Here is a 15326-nt window from a genome sequence, read left to right as displayed (position 1 = left end):
GACTAAACCTGGTCTAGGCTTGACGCCCTCAGAAGAAATGACATGTCCCAAAAACTCAATCTCTCTCTCCCTAAATTCCCATTTTTTACTTTTTATAACCACACCATAATTCTAAAAAATCTGTAAAACCGACTTGAGGATAGCGTCATGTTCCACCAACTGTTTTGCAAAAATGAGAACATCATCCTGGAAAACCAGAACTCCATGGAGCTCTTTCAACAGCTGAGACCTAATCCGCTGGAAAACCAAAGCCGCTGAGGCAAGCCCAAAAGGTATCCTACAAAATTGGAAACTACCAAATGGCATGTTGAAAGCCGTGTAATGTCTAGAACCATCTTCAAGTACCACCTGGTGATACGCTGAAGCTAAATAAATTTTCGAAAACCACTCCGCACCATTTAGTTCCTCTAAAAGAGCATTAATTCTGGGAAGAGGAAATGAGTCTATCCAGATCGCCTGATTTAAACTCCTCAAGTCAACGCACAAGTGCATCTCTCCATTACGTTTGCGTGCCACCACAATGGGCGACAACCACAGACTAGACTCCACTGGTTCAATCACCCCACTCTCTTGCAGTTTCTCCAACTCCTGTTTAAGATCATCCCTCAAACTGAACGGAATTGACCTCAACTTTGTTTTATGGGCATTGCACCTTGTTTGATTCTAATTCTGTATTTAAATTCCTTGATACACCCAAGTTTCTTTTCAAAACCATTGGGGAATTCTTTATGTAGACCTTGGACATCCAACACACATTGTTCTTTAACAACCATCACTTACTCACCGGTGCCAGGTTTGAGTACCATTCCGAAAAGGCCCTGATGAAACCAATCCAGAATGTTAAGTCCCTTGACCTCCACATACACCTTGCCATGGATTTTACGCCCTTTAAACTCCAAAATATCTTCGATAAAACCCTCCAGCTCTATCCTCCTGCCTTCAAAGGAAACTGGAGCTCTATCCGGAGGAAGCAACTTCCTAGAACCCCATGTTTTCTTAAATAATTCTGACGTCACCATAGTGATCCATGCACCTGAATCCACCAGCAAATGTAGAGTCTTACCCCCAACCATTACTGTTTTTGAGAATGTTGTGCGCATCAGCCAAAGTTTAGAAAACTGGACTGAATGAGCTTCAAACGGCAAAGCTGTGCGCATCAGCGAAATCTCAAAACTACTGGTGTTGCTTAGTAACGGTCCCAAACAATGACGTCAATATGTATGCGAGTTAGCATTGCTTAGTAACTGTCCCAATCAATGACCTCACAGTGTATGCGTGATCAGTCAGACACACGCGCACACACACACACACTGCTCGTGCTGTCCATGACCGTAGCAGCTCGCGGCCCCCCCTAAAATTAGCTCACCAGGGTAACACGGAAATCAAAGGCCCGAGAGACCAAACTTCTTCTGTGCACTCACCGGCACAACTTCAGAAGATGATACGCCACAACTTCAGGAATCGTGACTGATGAAATGCGCAAATGATTACAACAAACGTGCGGGTTCCTCAGGCAGCTCCAACTGCTCGTCGCCAAATCTATGTTGTAGTCTGAGAGCTGAGACACAACTGGTAAGTAGTTGAACACCTTTATTACAAATGTTCAGGAGCCACCCTAAACACATCTAGTCACATCACCAACTGCCGCTCCACTCTCGTTGCCTAGACAACTCCCGCACGAAACCCTCACTGTCCCACATTCCAAATGGAACATTGCTATAACACACGCACTAGCTACTTCTGTCTGCTGCATGTCTGCGCTGCGTCTGCCATTAAAAGGTCAGGAAGTGGGATGAGATTGAAAGTAGTAGGTGGGGCTACGTCTATGTGGCAAACATGGTAGGAAAGGAGGCCGGAGCACAGCGACCAGCAGGAAACAGGGTGTGGGTTAAGTGAAAGGCACAAGAAAGGAGTGAAAGAAGGCAAAAATGAAGCAAAAGATGTAAAAAGTAGGCAAAAAGGTAGAGTGAATGACAAGAGTGGAAAATGTGAAAAATGAGGCAAAAGTGAAAAGAGCAGAACTGGGCTAAACTGAGAAACAGTAACAAAGAGAGAAAAAGAGTAGTAAGTAACGAGGCAAAAGTGAAACGTGTCACAGGTAGAAAGAGAGAGAATGAAAAACAGGAGAAAAAACTGAGAAGTGGCAAAGGTGGAAGTGAGATGGGCGAGAGAGAACTGGGAAAGCCAGAGGCAGAAAGCAGCAGAAAAGTGAGGGAGAGTGAGAGCAGAGGAGGAGAGAGGTCAAGAAGTAAACAGAGAGAGGGAAGCAGGGGGCCTTGATCAAAAACGGTGGAGTGGGGTCCTAAGCGGGCAGGTCTTGTAGGAGGACTTGGCACTTCAGCCACATGTTAGGCAGTCATGCAGCTATATCTCTAACTAGGTCTCAATAATCAGCTGATTTGTGTTTCTTAGAGAAAATAAATCGCACTGGAGAATCTCATCAGGCCAGATTTGCACTGGTATTGAATGTTTTGGTTTTCTTTTTTCCTTTTAACCAGATGAATTTACTTAGGTTTCAGGTATAAATAACATTACTAGTGATTGCCTGATCATAATTTCCCTGCCTACTCTTAAGTGGCATATTTTGATATAAGATATTTGCAAGGGCTACCCTCCTGGTATAAAAGACAGATGTTTCAGACAAGAAACAATAACACTCTCTTAACTTAATATAATTGCTTTATTAGACTAACATTTCTATCAGTAGTCTGCATGTTTTACATTACAATAGACACAGGGTACACATATATTATTAACAACTTAATTAAAACAGATGTCTTGCTGTTGCAGTGTTCGCCTAGCTCTTGTTTGAAAGCAGTCAGAGAAAATCTTATTGTGATGGATAAGCAGCTCCTAGGCTGCTAATAAATCACAAAGAAAACTCTCAGACAGTTTACAGCCAGTACTGGATCATCTTAAATAATAAAGTTTAGATCATGAAAGTTCTTCAATTGCATTTCACCACTCCCACATGGAATGGTGGTCAATGATTAGTAGTGAAGCTTTTCTTGTACAGGAAAATTTATAATAAGTTTCTGGTTATCAAAACTGAACTAGGCAGCTTTTAACTCTCTCAAGGACACTTTAGTAAGCCACATGCTCCACTTACAAGTACTGCTGCTTAGATGCATAAATGTTTGTTTCTGCCTAGCACATTATTATCTGGGGAATAGGTTTGTAGTTCATTGTAAAAGTATTGCTGGACTTAATTTAACCTCCATGAACCCAGACAATGTTAGATCATTTATCCATATTTGACATTTAAAAAAAAGTTCAGTGCATGACCGCTTTCTATTAATAATGTCTGTTAGTGTCCAGAAATAAGACCCGCCAAAGCACCAGTTTTAATAACCAGAATAACTTGGCTGCACACTTAAATAGAACAGTTCTCTTATCCAGCAAATAGACATCAAAGAGGAAACTAGGCTAAGACATTGTTGCATGAAATAATACACGGGGACAATAGTGGCTCGTTGCATGCTTTGAAAATCTTTGTCAAAAGCTGTAATACAACCAAGTCTAAAGTGCATAAACTGTTGTAACAGGCCATGTCAATCATAGGTAAACTGCATTTTTTGTTTCACAGTGTGAATTATTTATACTGATAGAAACATATAAAAACAGACCCAAAGGACAAATAGGAAATCTTGAGATGTAACTGGTTTTAACATTATCATTAGTTTGTGCATTTTCAGAAAACCATTAAAATTCACCATTTAGGAATAATAAGACATATCTGGCAATGGTTTACTAGCCCACTCTGGATATCAAACAATACTCAAGGAACAATGTTATAAAAACAGCCAGCCTGTTTGCTGTTCCCCAGACTAGGCTCAGAAATACCGTCAGGGCTCAATTTCAGGTGTTACATGTATAATTAATTTTGCCTATGTTCTAATTTACAACTTTAAAATCCTAACAAATTTATCACAAACAAGAGGCAACAGTAAACTTAAATAACTGACAGTTTTCTGAAGAAAAAAAAAAACAGTTACCTAAACACAAACAGAATCTCACCCTGTGTACATTTATTTTTTACTTCATGCTCGGATTCTCTTTCAGATGAATAGAATGAGGTAGGATGCAACTTGCACTTCATTATTGCTCACCATTTATTGCTCAATGACCACCACAGTCCTGTATTCACACTATCATGGACATCATCAGACCAAAGGAGGTTTTTTACTACTCTGTGCAACAAATGTTCCTCAGCCATTCCTTATATGTAACACTCTGGGTTTAAAATGTGTTGCACTCCTATTCAGATCCTCTGACCACAAACCCAATAGTAACAACTGGTTTGCTGAGATTAAGAAACAAAGAAATTACTTACCCATACCCATGATACTCTTGCTTTATTAGCCCTGTGATTTCAATAGAGCTCTAGAACCTTAGATACATTAAATGCCTTTAGAGGATCTCAATCTTTACAAAAATTAGAAAATTATATACTTTCAAACCAAGCTTTCAAAAACTCAATTTTCAATTCTCAAATTATGCCACTTAACATCTTGCAAAATTCACCCTAAAACATGACTACCATACGTATAGATCAGTATTTTGATACTGAATTATAAAGGTAACTCTTATTCAATTCCATGAAACTTTTCATATTACAGAAGCATATCTTCATGCATCATTACTAAAACAGTCCGGAAAAGTGGATCTTGCTGTATGAAGTAAAAAAAAGGGGATAGTATCCCAAACAAATTTAATTCACGTCCTGATGTCCTGACCTTTTCAATAACACTTACATGAAATATGGAATGAAGACCAATGACTGACTTTGCGTATCTTTCTGTATAGGTATGCTTACAAAGCTAAATGTCTTTTCCTTTTGTTTGTAGATAAGGCCTTTAAACACCCTGGTATTATAATATTTAGCAAGCAACTAGCATGGGGCAGTGCATGAAATATGATCAATTTGTATTGCACTCCAAAAGAATGGACAGAAAATGCCCAGAATGATTTTCTTCAATTGTGTAAAAGTATACATGTAATGCCCATTTCCATTTTATAGAGGTTCAGTTGCCAAGACTACAAGTTAAATCTGGGAAAATAAAAACAAAGATTTGCCAACTGAGGCGAAAAGACACAAGCTTTAACTAAATCAATCATTATCTTATTGAGACTGTGCTGTCTATTATAAGTCTTACATAAGTGGGAATTTGTAATAAGATCCACACCATTCTCCTCCTCCAAGTAAAACAAAGGTATGCAAGTAATTTGTTTCAGACAGCAAACATTGGGCGCTTCTCAATTAGGGAGTACTAGGTAATCTAGAAAAACATCTATATTCGGCATGTAACGAAGCAGATGCATAAAAGGAATATATAAATGAACCTTACATAAATTATAGGCACAGCTATTAGTTTCCTCTCACTGGGTACTGTAGTGACAGAATTAACTTTTAAATGTAGAACAAATAGGATTTGGAACAAACGTGGTATGACATGAATACAAAACAAGGCATTCCTGAAATAATAAATTAAGCACCTCCCATTTTGTAAAACATTTTTGCCAGTTGGAATTATTGCACACTTTTCTACGTATCCTTCAACAACTGCTGCTCATATTCATAGCTCCCAGTAGAGTGCTAGGGGGACTTTACTACAGCCTTACAGCCCGCTATAGGGGGCTATACAGGCAATTAAAGGCCAGTTCCTAGGAGTGGGACTTTAATGCCTGTATAGCCCAGCTATGGAGGGCTATAGGGCTATCAGAACATTCTGCCACTAGATGGCAGAATGTTCTAAGAAATAAAACAAAGGCCTGATGGAGCCAGAGGGGACTAAAATCACCTCAGACTCCTTGAAGTCTTTCTTCACAGCAAAACTGTTAACATAATCATGGGACTGTTGGAGCTCTGGCCTTCTACTGGCCATTAGAAGCCCAGAGCATTTCATTGCTTTCAGTGGAGCTCCCGACATTCCAATGTTCTGATATTAGACAGATACTGCAAGATTACCTCTTAGCAGGCAGCATGACAGGAGTCAACAATAGTAGTAAATCAGCGCATGAAAGATTCCAGGCCCTACAAAGCTGTAACATGATAATATCCATATTATGTTCTATGCTTCAAGACATACTTGGAAACAGTGGAAGTGGTCAATCAACTAGAGATATTCATCAACACGGAATACTAATTCTAAATTAGATAGCCACATTAAGATACTCAGATGTGTTTTAAAGTTCATCACTTTGTAAGAACTTCCCTTTATGAATATTGCCAGTATTAACTGTTGTCATTCTTCTGTTACCAAACAAACAACAAAATGCACATTGCTCACAAACGTTGAGCTTCTCAGTATGTGGCTAATGATTTCTAGTTAACACGGAACAGCCACTATAGTGTAGTATATAGTGCAAATATCTTTAGATTTTGGCTTCCCCTAAGAATTACAGACGGTGGGAGAAAGATCTCCACAGACAACCAGCTGAACATAGAAAATGGATCTCCACATCACTTCTAGAGGAGGCTGGATGCAAAGTATGTATTGAAAAAAGGTATTAAACTCTCACTCTTAGTTGCAATTCCCAATCAGAGGATCAGCTTTGAAAAAGTCTAGTCGGTAGTTCTTTCAATAGCTCAACAAACTGCAAAACAGAGGTGGAGTACTCTCATACTGGTCAACAAGATAGCTTGATTGCCAGTTCTGGTCATCACAGAAATTCTGTCTTGGTACAACTTAAGAGGGCAAAATCTTAGAATGTACTAAAGAGGAACAGTCTGTTTACTAACTGGGACACTGAAAATTATGCAATGCTGAGGTAAGGCCTCCTCAATTTAATTTTACTGTAGTCAGAAGCACTTTTCCCTATTAGATACACTTATTTGCATGCTTTTATTTTTAAGCAATATAAATGAAACAGCATCACTTGCGAGATGATGCATAATGGACGGCAAGGCAAGTTTTTAAGAGCCATAGTGTTGGCAAAAGTGCGTGTATCATATAATAGTAATACTGGTAAGCAGAAGGTTACATGCCTGCCACTCTCTATGGAATGTAGTTCAATATTCAAATGTTAGGTCTCTGTAGGGTTTTAGCTTGGCCAAGAAAGATCAAGGATTGTTGGCAAGGCGGTGCTTGATTTCAAACCTGAGTCAGTATGGAATGCATAAGATACTTAAAGGCCACTGGATATTGGATCTAAATACATCTGGCTGTTGTAGGTGGGCTTGCCGCAGGCAGTCGTCTTTGACTAAGCTCCAGCATCTGCTGAAGTTCACTATCAATGTGCTGAAGTCACAAATGACTCCCTCTCAGGTGCTCTTTCAAGCTGTTCTGAACACAGGGTTGTTTGGGGTTTTTCATCCCGACCCAAGTCCAGGATATTCAGGCTCTGATACAGATGTCTCGGCCTCTATCCTGGGTTTTGGTGAGACTGATTCTGAGACTGCTGTGCCTCATGGCCTCCTGCATCCTGCTGGTAAAACATGCCAGATGGCATATGCGGGCTCTGCAGTGGGTCCTGAAGTTCCAGTGGCCGCAGCATCAGGGAATTCTCACGACATGGTTCCGATCTCTGAGGGAATTGCAAAAGACCTGGAGTGGTGGATTACAAACTGGGAGAGATGGAGATAAGAGGTCTCTGGCGGAATCCAGACTCCACATAAACTTGCTGGAGCTCAGAGTGATCAACTAGCATTAAAATAATTTCTTCCCTCTGTCCAGGGGAGGTTAGGGCAGGTGTTCACTGACAACACTACCGCCATGTGGTACTGCACCAAGCAGGGTGAAGTGGAGTCGGTGACACTTTGTCAAGAAGCCCTTCGTCTCTGGACATGGCTGGAACAGCAGGGCATAACCCTGATGGTTCAACACCTGGCAGGTTCTCTGAACGCCAGGGTGGACAAACTCAGCCGTCGATGCCTAGTGGATCACAAGTGGTGTCTCCACTTGGAGGTGATGCAATGTCTCTTTCAGCAGTGTGGAGAGCCTTGTTTAGCTGTATTCGCCTTCGAACGTTGGAGTTTTCAAAGTGGCAATCACTCTGCAATGCTTTTTGTCATGAATGGAGCTCAGGCCTCCTGTATGCCTTTCCGCCAATACCACTCCTGCTCTGAGTTCTCAAAAAGATCAACAACGACCGGGCCCCAAGTAATCCTTGTGTCTCCGGAATGGGCATGGAGAGTCTGGTATCCTGAGCGTTTGAAAATGAGCATCAATCCTCCGATCAGGCTGCCCTATTGGGAGGATTTTCTGGTGCAGGAGCTTGGGAGGGTTCTCCACTCGAACTGTCAACTCTGCGCCTTCATGCGTGGAGACTGAGCAGCGACAGCTTTTGAGCTTCATCCCCAAGTCAGTAACGTTAACTTGGCAGCCAAGCATTCCGCCACAAAAATGGTGTATGCCTGCCATTGGCAAAGATTTGTAAGATATTGTACAGAGAAGTCTATAGATCCTCTCGCTGATTTTCTATCTGATATTCTTCTTTTCATTCTTTCTCTTGCCCAACAGCGTTCTGCTTTGGGCATTCTGAAGGGCTATCCCTCTGCTTTGTCCGCCTTTCTGTGGCTGCCTGATCAACACTCTCTGTTTAAGTCTCCTATTGTAAATAGGTTTCTTAATAGGGATGTACATATGTTTCCCCCTACACCCTTTATTATGTCTCAGTGGCATCTTAACCTGGTTCTCACTTACCTTACGTGTGTTCCCTACGAGCCACTGCCCAATTGTCCCCTCCAGCAGCTTACCATGAAAACAGCTTTCTTAGTGGCAATAACATCTGCCCGGAGGATGAGTGAAATACAGGCCTTATCATCTAAGCCACCATATCTCACGAGACAAACAGACACTGTAGTGCTTCGCACCTGTGCCTCTTTCCATCTTAAGGTGGTGAACCTATTCCATCTGGGTCTATCACCTTGTCCACCTTCATTGTTCCCCCACATTCCTCTAAGGAAGAGCAGAGACTCCACTGGCTGGATCCAAAAAGAGCGTTGTTGTTCTACCTTGGCCGCATAAAAGAGTTCCAGGTGGATGACCAACTCTTTGTGAATTATGTGAGAGCAAAGAAGGGTTGGGCAGTACAGAGGCGGACCATTTTGCATTGGGCCGTTGTCTGTATTAAGATCTGCTATGCCCTGGCTAAGAAGCAGCCTCTTGAGGGCTTGCAAACCCATTCCACCAGGGGAAAAGATGTGACCACATCGTTTGCATGCGGAGACCCAGTCCTGGACATCTGCCAGGCAGCAACGTGGGCATCTTTGCACACGTTTGCCAGACATTACTACCTGGATAGTCAGATTTGCAGGGATGGGCATTTTACCCATTCGGTCCTGCAGGACTTTCTACTCTAAAAACATTGTTTGCAGCCCACTGCAAGGAGGAGATGACTTGAGTATCTAATCAAAGGTAAGGAATCTGCAGCTAGAGGTCTCTATCAAATGAACAAGTTACTTACTTTTGGTAACGCATTATCTGGTAGAGACTCCTTCTAGCTGTAGATTCCTTACACCCACCCATGCCCCACACTCTGAAGAATTGTTTACTAGGGTTATGGTGACCCCTTTTTCAGGGCCCTAATTTTGCCACACATATGCACCAGTTGTTATCATGGCTCTGGCGCGGAAAGTTGTGATTAAAGAAACTGACACCCACGTGCCTGTGTGGCACCTATATAGGTGACCGCGACATCACTTCCAGCGCTAATGATGCCAACAACGCCATGTGAAACCGAATGGAGTCACGCCAGGGCACGCACAAGGGTATATTGCTCAGCAAAAGTTTCCGGATCCAGCCTGACGCCTCGGAAAATCAGGGGTAAGGAATCTGCAGCAAGAAGTCTCTTTCAGATAGGAGAATTAATCAGACTTGTGTTCCAATTTACCAATATCCAGAACCACCAAAACCTCCAGAAATATAATTGACACAAACTGCTCACATTTTACCGAAAAATAAACAAATTAAAGCATTAGAAGTTATAGTTCTTCAACATCGAAGTCTCTTTTAAAAGTGTTCTCCCCCATCACCTCAAAAACTTATTTCTGGTAAATGAAATATGAATTACTTAATATGCGAGAGTGAGTACTGTGAATGAAAATCAAACACTTTGTATGACAGTGGTGGCAAAAGTGGAAATCTATAAACTAAAAAAATGCCAATCTCTTTCAAAACATTTTCACACCATGAAACGAGGCATTTTATAGCGAAATAAATGGCATATGGGACTGCGCACACGTTGATTGTGGGTGCAGTCTCATTGCCTGTGTCTGAGCACTCCTAAGTTCTATGGTTCGGAGACTGGTAATGGAGGTTAAAGTGCACCTGTGATTTGATCGGAGTACTTATAGATGTGATGCAATTATTTTTATAGGTTGAATGTTTAGCTGGTAGTGTAAGACCACTATAATTTAGTCACAGCTCACATTATGCAGCATTCATCTAAATGATCTTTACCACCTGTGCCTGCCTTCATCTCTAAACACATGGAATACGAAACGATTTCCTATACTGCCTCAGCATACTCGAGGCCAAAGAGCAGACCCCAGCACTAGTTCATAACCAAATACCTTTTAGCATTTGACAAATAGCGGTACAACCTGTTGGAAAAATAGAACATTAAAAGAGGCTCTGGACTGAATTGGATGAAAGAAAGAAAGGCAGCAACAGAGGCACCACTGGCCCCAGTCCACAGAAGACACTAGCCTTTCTTTTGAGTAGGATGATGTTTTTTAAAAATACTTGTGAGTAGAGAAGAGTACTTATCCTCCATGAACACCACAACGTGTATAGTTCGCCTAAGTGTTGGGCCGTGATATATTGTAAGGAATGTGTCCCATGCGCTCCATTAAAATGTTTTTATTTTCAAATTTTTTGTAGGAAATAATAATTTTTATTCTTTTGTCAAAGGAAGAGCTTCAGTAGCTAAAATGTCTTAGAAAGGATCAACTTGATCCAGGTATTTATTTATTACAAATGTTGAGGACAAACCAACGTTAAAAAGGAGACGAACCGGGTTCACTTTTATTGAGAACAGAGATGAATTAAGGCTCTTTGTTGTCGTTCGAGGCTCCCACAGTGGACGAAGGAAAAATACCTAAAACCAAAGGGCTAGTTTCTATTGTTCTGACAAAACGTTTTTCTGAACTAATACTTCCTTCATCCTTCTCAGTTGTTCACTCAATTTACCATGACATCAGCTAAACAAACCTGAAAAGGCCACTTAATCAAAGAAGTACTGCTGGATGCAGCAAGCATAGCCTTGCATGCTCATTTAGTCTCTGAACACCACATGATCAGCTCCTGATTAAAATAAAGCTCCCACAAACGGTTCAGTGGCCCTCGCCCAGGCCATGTCTCGTTCCAAATTAGTGTCTAGGTCGCCAATTTCCTTAATAAAGGCACACTTGTTGAACTAGCCTTCGGAAGTGCCCATGGAGGTCTTGGTGTTGTTTATGAGGTCAAAGCTTTTCTGGAGAAGAAGGAGTGAGGTCTTTAGCTGTGTATAAACAGGACACAAATCAAAGTATTGTAAATTGGGAACGATACATAAAGGTTAAGACAGCATAATTATGTCTACAAAAAGCTAGTATAGCTATACACCAAACTTTAATTACACATATGCAGATATTCTTGAATGCCCTGTACAAATTTTAGTACTTAGCAGAAAATTACTTAATTTTTAGACAAGAGGCATAATATAAGATACCATTAAACATCATTAATACAAATTATGTACCGTGAACCACTAATGGAATTTACTACAATAATTTGAAAAAACATAATGAAATACTTGAAATAGACTGAATCACTTATGCAATTTAATACACCAAATAAACTACAAATTTAAAAAAACAGATTAACAATTAATAGTTCCAGCTGGCTGTCATTACCAAATCTTTTCCCATCACCATTTTGAGGCAACATTTCTGCTTCATCCTCATCTAACTCATTCCAGAATTTTCTCTTCATAAAGAAATGGCAACAGGTCTGGCTTTAATGTGCTAATGAACAAGTTACTTACATTTGGTAACACCTCATCTGACAGAGACTCTCTAGTCCCAGATTCCTTACATTAGGATATTCCCCAGGGATCATGCTGAAAATCTTGAGCAGTACCTCTGCACACCAGTATGTGGTGCCAAGAGCCTCTGTGCCAGATGTGACGTGAAAGGTACGTATATAATGGTGCCACCCCACAGTGTTAACATCAGTTTGTTTACGTAACTCTTTCCATGTCAGAAGTGCAGAGCTACGTCAGAAGGCTGACTAATCAGTGTACAGAAACTAAGGACCTATGGGGACCTTTTTAGGAAGGAAGACCAGCTCGCAGAAACTATGAGGTTCAGAGGGTCAGTAAGGAATCTGTAGCTACAGTCTCTACCAGGTAAAGCATTACCAAAGTTAAGTAACTTGTTCATCTGATAAGAAACTTCTAGCTGCATATTATTTACCTTAGAATAGATACCAAAGCAATACCTCCCTGGAGGTGGGTCAGTAAACTGGTTCAGACCAAAAAATCCTGGAGGACCGAACAAGCAGTGTCCATTATAACGGACCAGACTGTCAAGGCAGTAGTGTTTGGTGAACGTGTACAAGGATGCTCACGTCACAGCCTGACAGATGTCCAGGTCATGGACTCTGCAAGCCAATGCAGTGCTTGCAGCTGTTACTCTGATGGAATGAGCCCACAAGCTCTCAGCAGCTTACTTCCTGGCCAATGCGTAGCAGATCTTAATGGAGAGTACAATCCATCTGGGGATGGTCAGTTTCTGCACTGCTTTTCCCTTTTTTTTGCTCCAGTTAACCTATCCAAGAGCTGATCGTCCGCCCAGTGATCTCTGGTGTGATTGATGTAGACCAACAATGCACTTTTCACGTCCAAGCAGTGGAGTCTCTCCTCCTTCTTGGAGTGGTGAGGAGGAGCAAAGAAGGTAGACAGTGTGATGGTTTGGCTGACATGGAAAGGTGTGACCCACCAACGGCAGAAAAGAGGCACGGGTGGAGAGAACCAGTTAGCCTGGGAAGAAGCTGGGGTACAGAGGGTTACCAGAAGGTGGCTGAAGTTTGCTGACCCTCCTAGCTAATGTGTCGGTCACCAAGAAGAATGTCTTGATCATCAGAAATCATAGGAGGCAATTATGCATGAGTTGAAAAGGTGAGCACATTAAGAAGGTTAAAACCAAATTAAGGTCCCATTGGGGTATGACAAAAGATTTGGGGGGAAGTTGTGTTGAAGGCCCTTTAGAAAATGTTCACAGTAGATGATTTGAACAGGGAGGGTTGATCTGGCAACCGCAAAAAAGCTGAGATGGCCGAAAGATATCCCTTAACTCTGCCCAGAGCAAGGTTTTGATAGGCTAACAACAAAACAAACAGTAACACATTGGAAAAAGGTGTAGAAAGAGCATCAACATGTTTTTCAATGCACCAAGCAAATAAACTGTCCCAACGGCAGACGTATACGGTATTTGTGGTGGGATGCTTGGAGGCTTTCAATGTCAAGTGAATCCCTCCTAACTCCAAAAAGTTGATGTGGAGCTCACACAACCAAAGACCAGAGTCCTCTGATCTCCACCGATTTCAGATGACTGCCCCAACCCAACAGTGACTCATTTGTCACCACTGTAAAATCTGGGTGGTGAACGGAGAGGGGTCTGCCACTGAGCCAATCATTGTTTGTTTGCCACCACTGCAGGGCTTTTGAGGTTCCCTCCAATATCTGGACCAGGTCAGACATTTCCTTGATGCTGTGCCCACTGGGACTTCAGGTAACACTGCAGAGCTGCATATCCCAGCAAACATGCTTTACCAGCAGGAGGCAGGACGGCAGAAGACCAAGCAGCCTCAGAGTCAGTCTTACTGAAATCCCAGATAGAGGCTGAAACATTGGTATCATAGCCTCAATATCCCGAACTCGCCCCTCTGGAGGATAGGTGCAGAATTGCACTGTGTCCAGAATGGCTCTGATGAAAGGAAGTCAGGTGTGACTTCGGCAGATTAACAGGTCCACCATAATCTGGAGGTGGAGGCCAACTGCCTGGGGTGAGCCCACTTTCAACAGCGAGTCGTCGAGGTAGGGCAAGACTGGAACCCCTGACCTCAGCAGGTGGGCTGCAAACACTGCCATCACTTTAATGAGCACGCAAGAGATACTGGAAAGGCCAAAGGTGAGAAAAGCAAACTGAAAGTGATCGTGGCCCACTGTGAAGCGCAGGTAACGTCTGTGGGCCAAAAGGACGGGTAAATGAAAATATACTTCCTACAAATCCAGCGCTACCATCCAGTAGAGTTCAGGGCAGGAAGGACCTGAGCCAAGGTGAGCATTTTGAATTTCTCTTTCTTCAGGAAGTAGTTGAAAGGGCTCAGATCTAGATGAGGGTGGAGGCCTCCATTTTTTCCGTACCAGAAAGTAGTGGGAATAACAACCATGACCTGCTTCTGATACCGGCACTTTCTCGATGACCCATTTGGCCTAAAGAGCATATACTTTGTAACACAACAGGGAGTGATTATCCTCTGTTAACCAATCTGAGGAGGGAAGTATGGATGGCAGGGGTTCTGCGAATGGAAAGGCATAACTGTGCTGAACAATTTGCCGGCACCCACTTAACCGAAGTTATGGATAGGTGGTGCTGGATCTTGCCGCCAGCTGGGTGCCTGTGATGTTGCAGGGGTATGCGAAAGAGGTTTGGAGGCTGTGCTTGTACAGGGGGTTAGTAGACTTGGCAGATCTCAGGCTTTGGGTCTAACAAGGTTTGTGGGAGCTGTGTACTCAGCCACAAAAGGACTAGGGAGCCTGCTTGCTGTGGTAGCCAGATGGAAATAGATGTGACTGGTAGCTCCTACCGTAGTCACAGAAAGAGCGGAAGGCAGAATGAGATCAGACTGGGGCCATGGTGAGTTCCAACAAAACAGCGGTGCCCTAGCTGTCTTTGAAGCGCTCGAGCACTTAACCTGCCTTGTCACCAAACATGCATGTGCCATCAGTAAGAGAAGCTTGGACATCCCCCGAGAAGTCAGTTGAGCTCAGCCAGGCGTGACAACAGAGCACCCCCAAAGAAAGAATTGCTCTACACAGTAAGTCTGTTGTGCCCAGTCTGCAGTGTATTGTGAACTTCGCTCCATCTCTGCAATGGCGGACTGTATGGGTGCACCGACCCAAGAGGCATGCTTTGTTAACAGACCGCAGTGAAAGGCTGGTGGAAGAGAAAATCTTCTTATCAAAGGTGTCCAGCCTCTTGGATTACCTATCCAGTGGTGTGGTAGGTAACACACCAAGATTAATCTTGGAAATTGAGGTCTGCACAACCAGGCTGTCAGGTGTGGGGTGCTAGGTGAGGAAAGCTGGATCCTCAAGAGCAGGGCACTGGCAGTAGG

At 42.5% G+C, this 15326-nt stretch overlaps 1 protein-coding gene across 3 annotated transcripts in view; it reads right to left on the bottom strand.

The window, feature by feature from the left end:
- Positions 1-2661: 2661 nt before the first annotated feature.
- Positions 2662-15326, bottom strand: part of GRAMD1C (GRAM domain containing 1C) — a 1284216-nt gene continuing 1271551 nt past the window's right edge. For all 3 annotated transcript variants that reach the window (XM_069202670.1, XM_069202671.1, XM_069202672.1), the window contains one exon: positions 2662-11445. In XM_069202670.1, the coding sequence (XP_069058771.1) occupies positions 11362-11445 (84 nt within the window). In that variant the 3' untranslated portion in view covers positions 2662-11361. The remainder of the gene's footprint in view (positions 11446-15326) is intronic.

This window comes from Pleurodeles waltl, chromosome 8 (assembly GCF_031143425.1).
Source record: "Pleurodeles waltl isolate 20211129_DDA chromosome 8, aPleWal1.hap1.20221129, whole genome shotgun sequence".
Lineage (NCBI taxonomy): Eukaryota > Metazoa > Chordata > Amphibia > Caudata > Salamandridae > Pleurodeles > Pleurodeles waltl.
The sequence above is the reverse complement of the archived record's forward strand: the minus strand, read 5'-3'. Positions and strand labels throughout refer to the sequence as shown.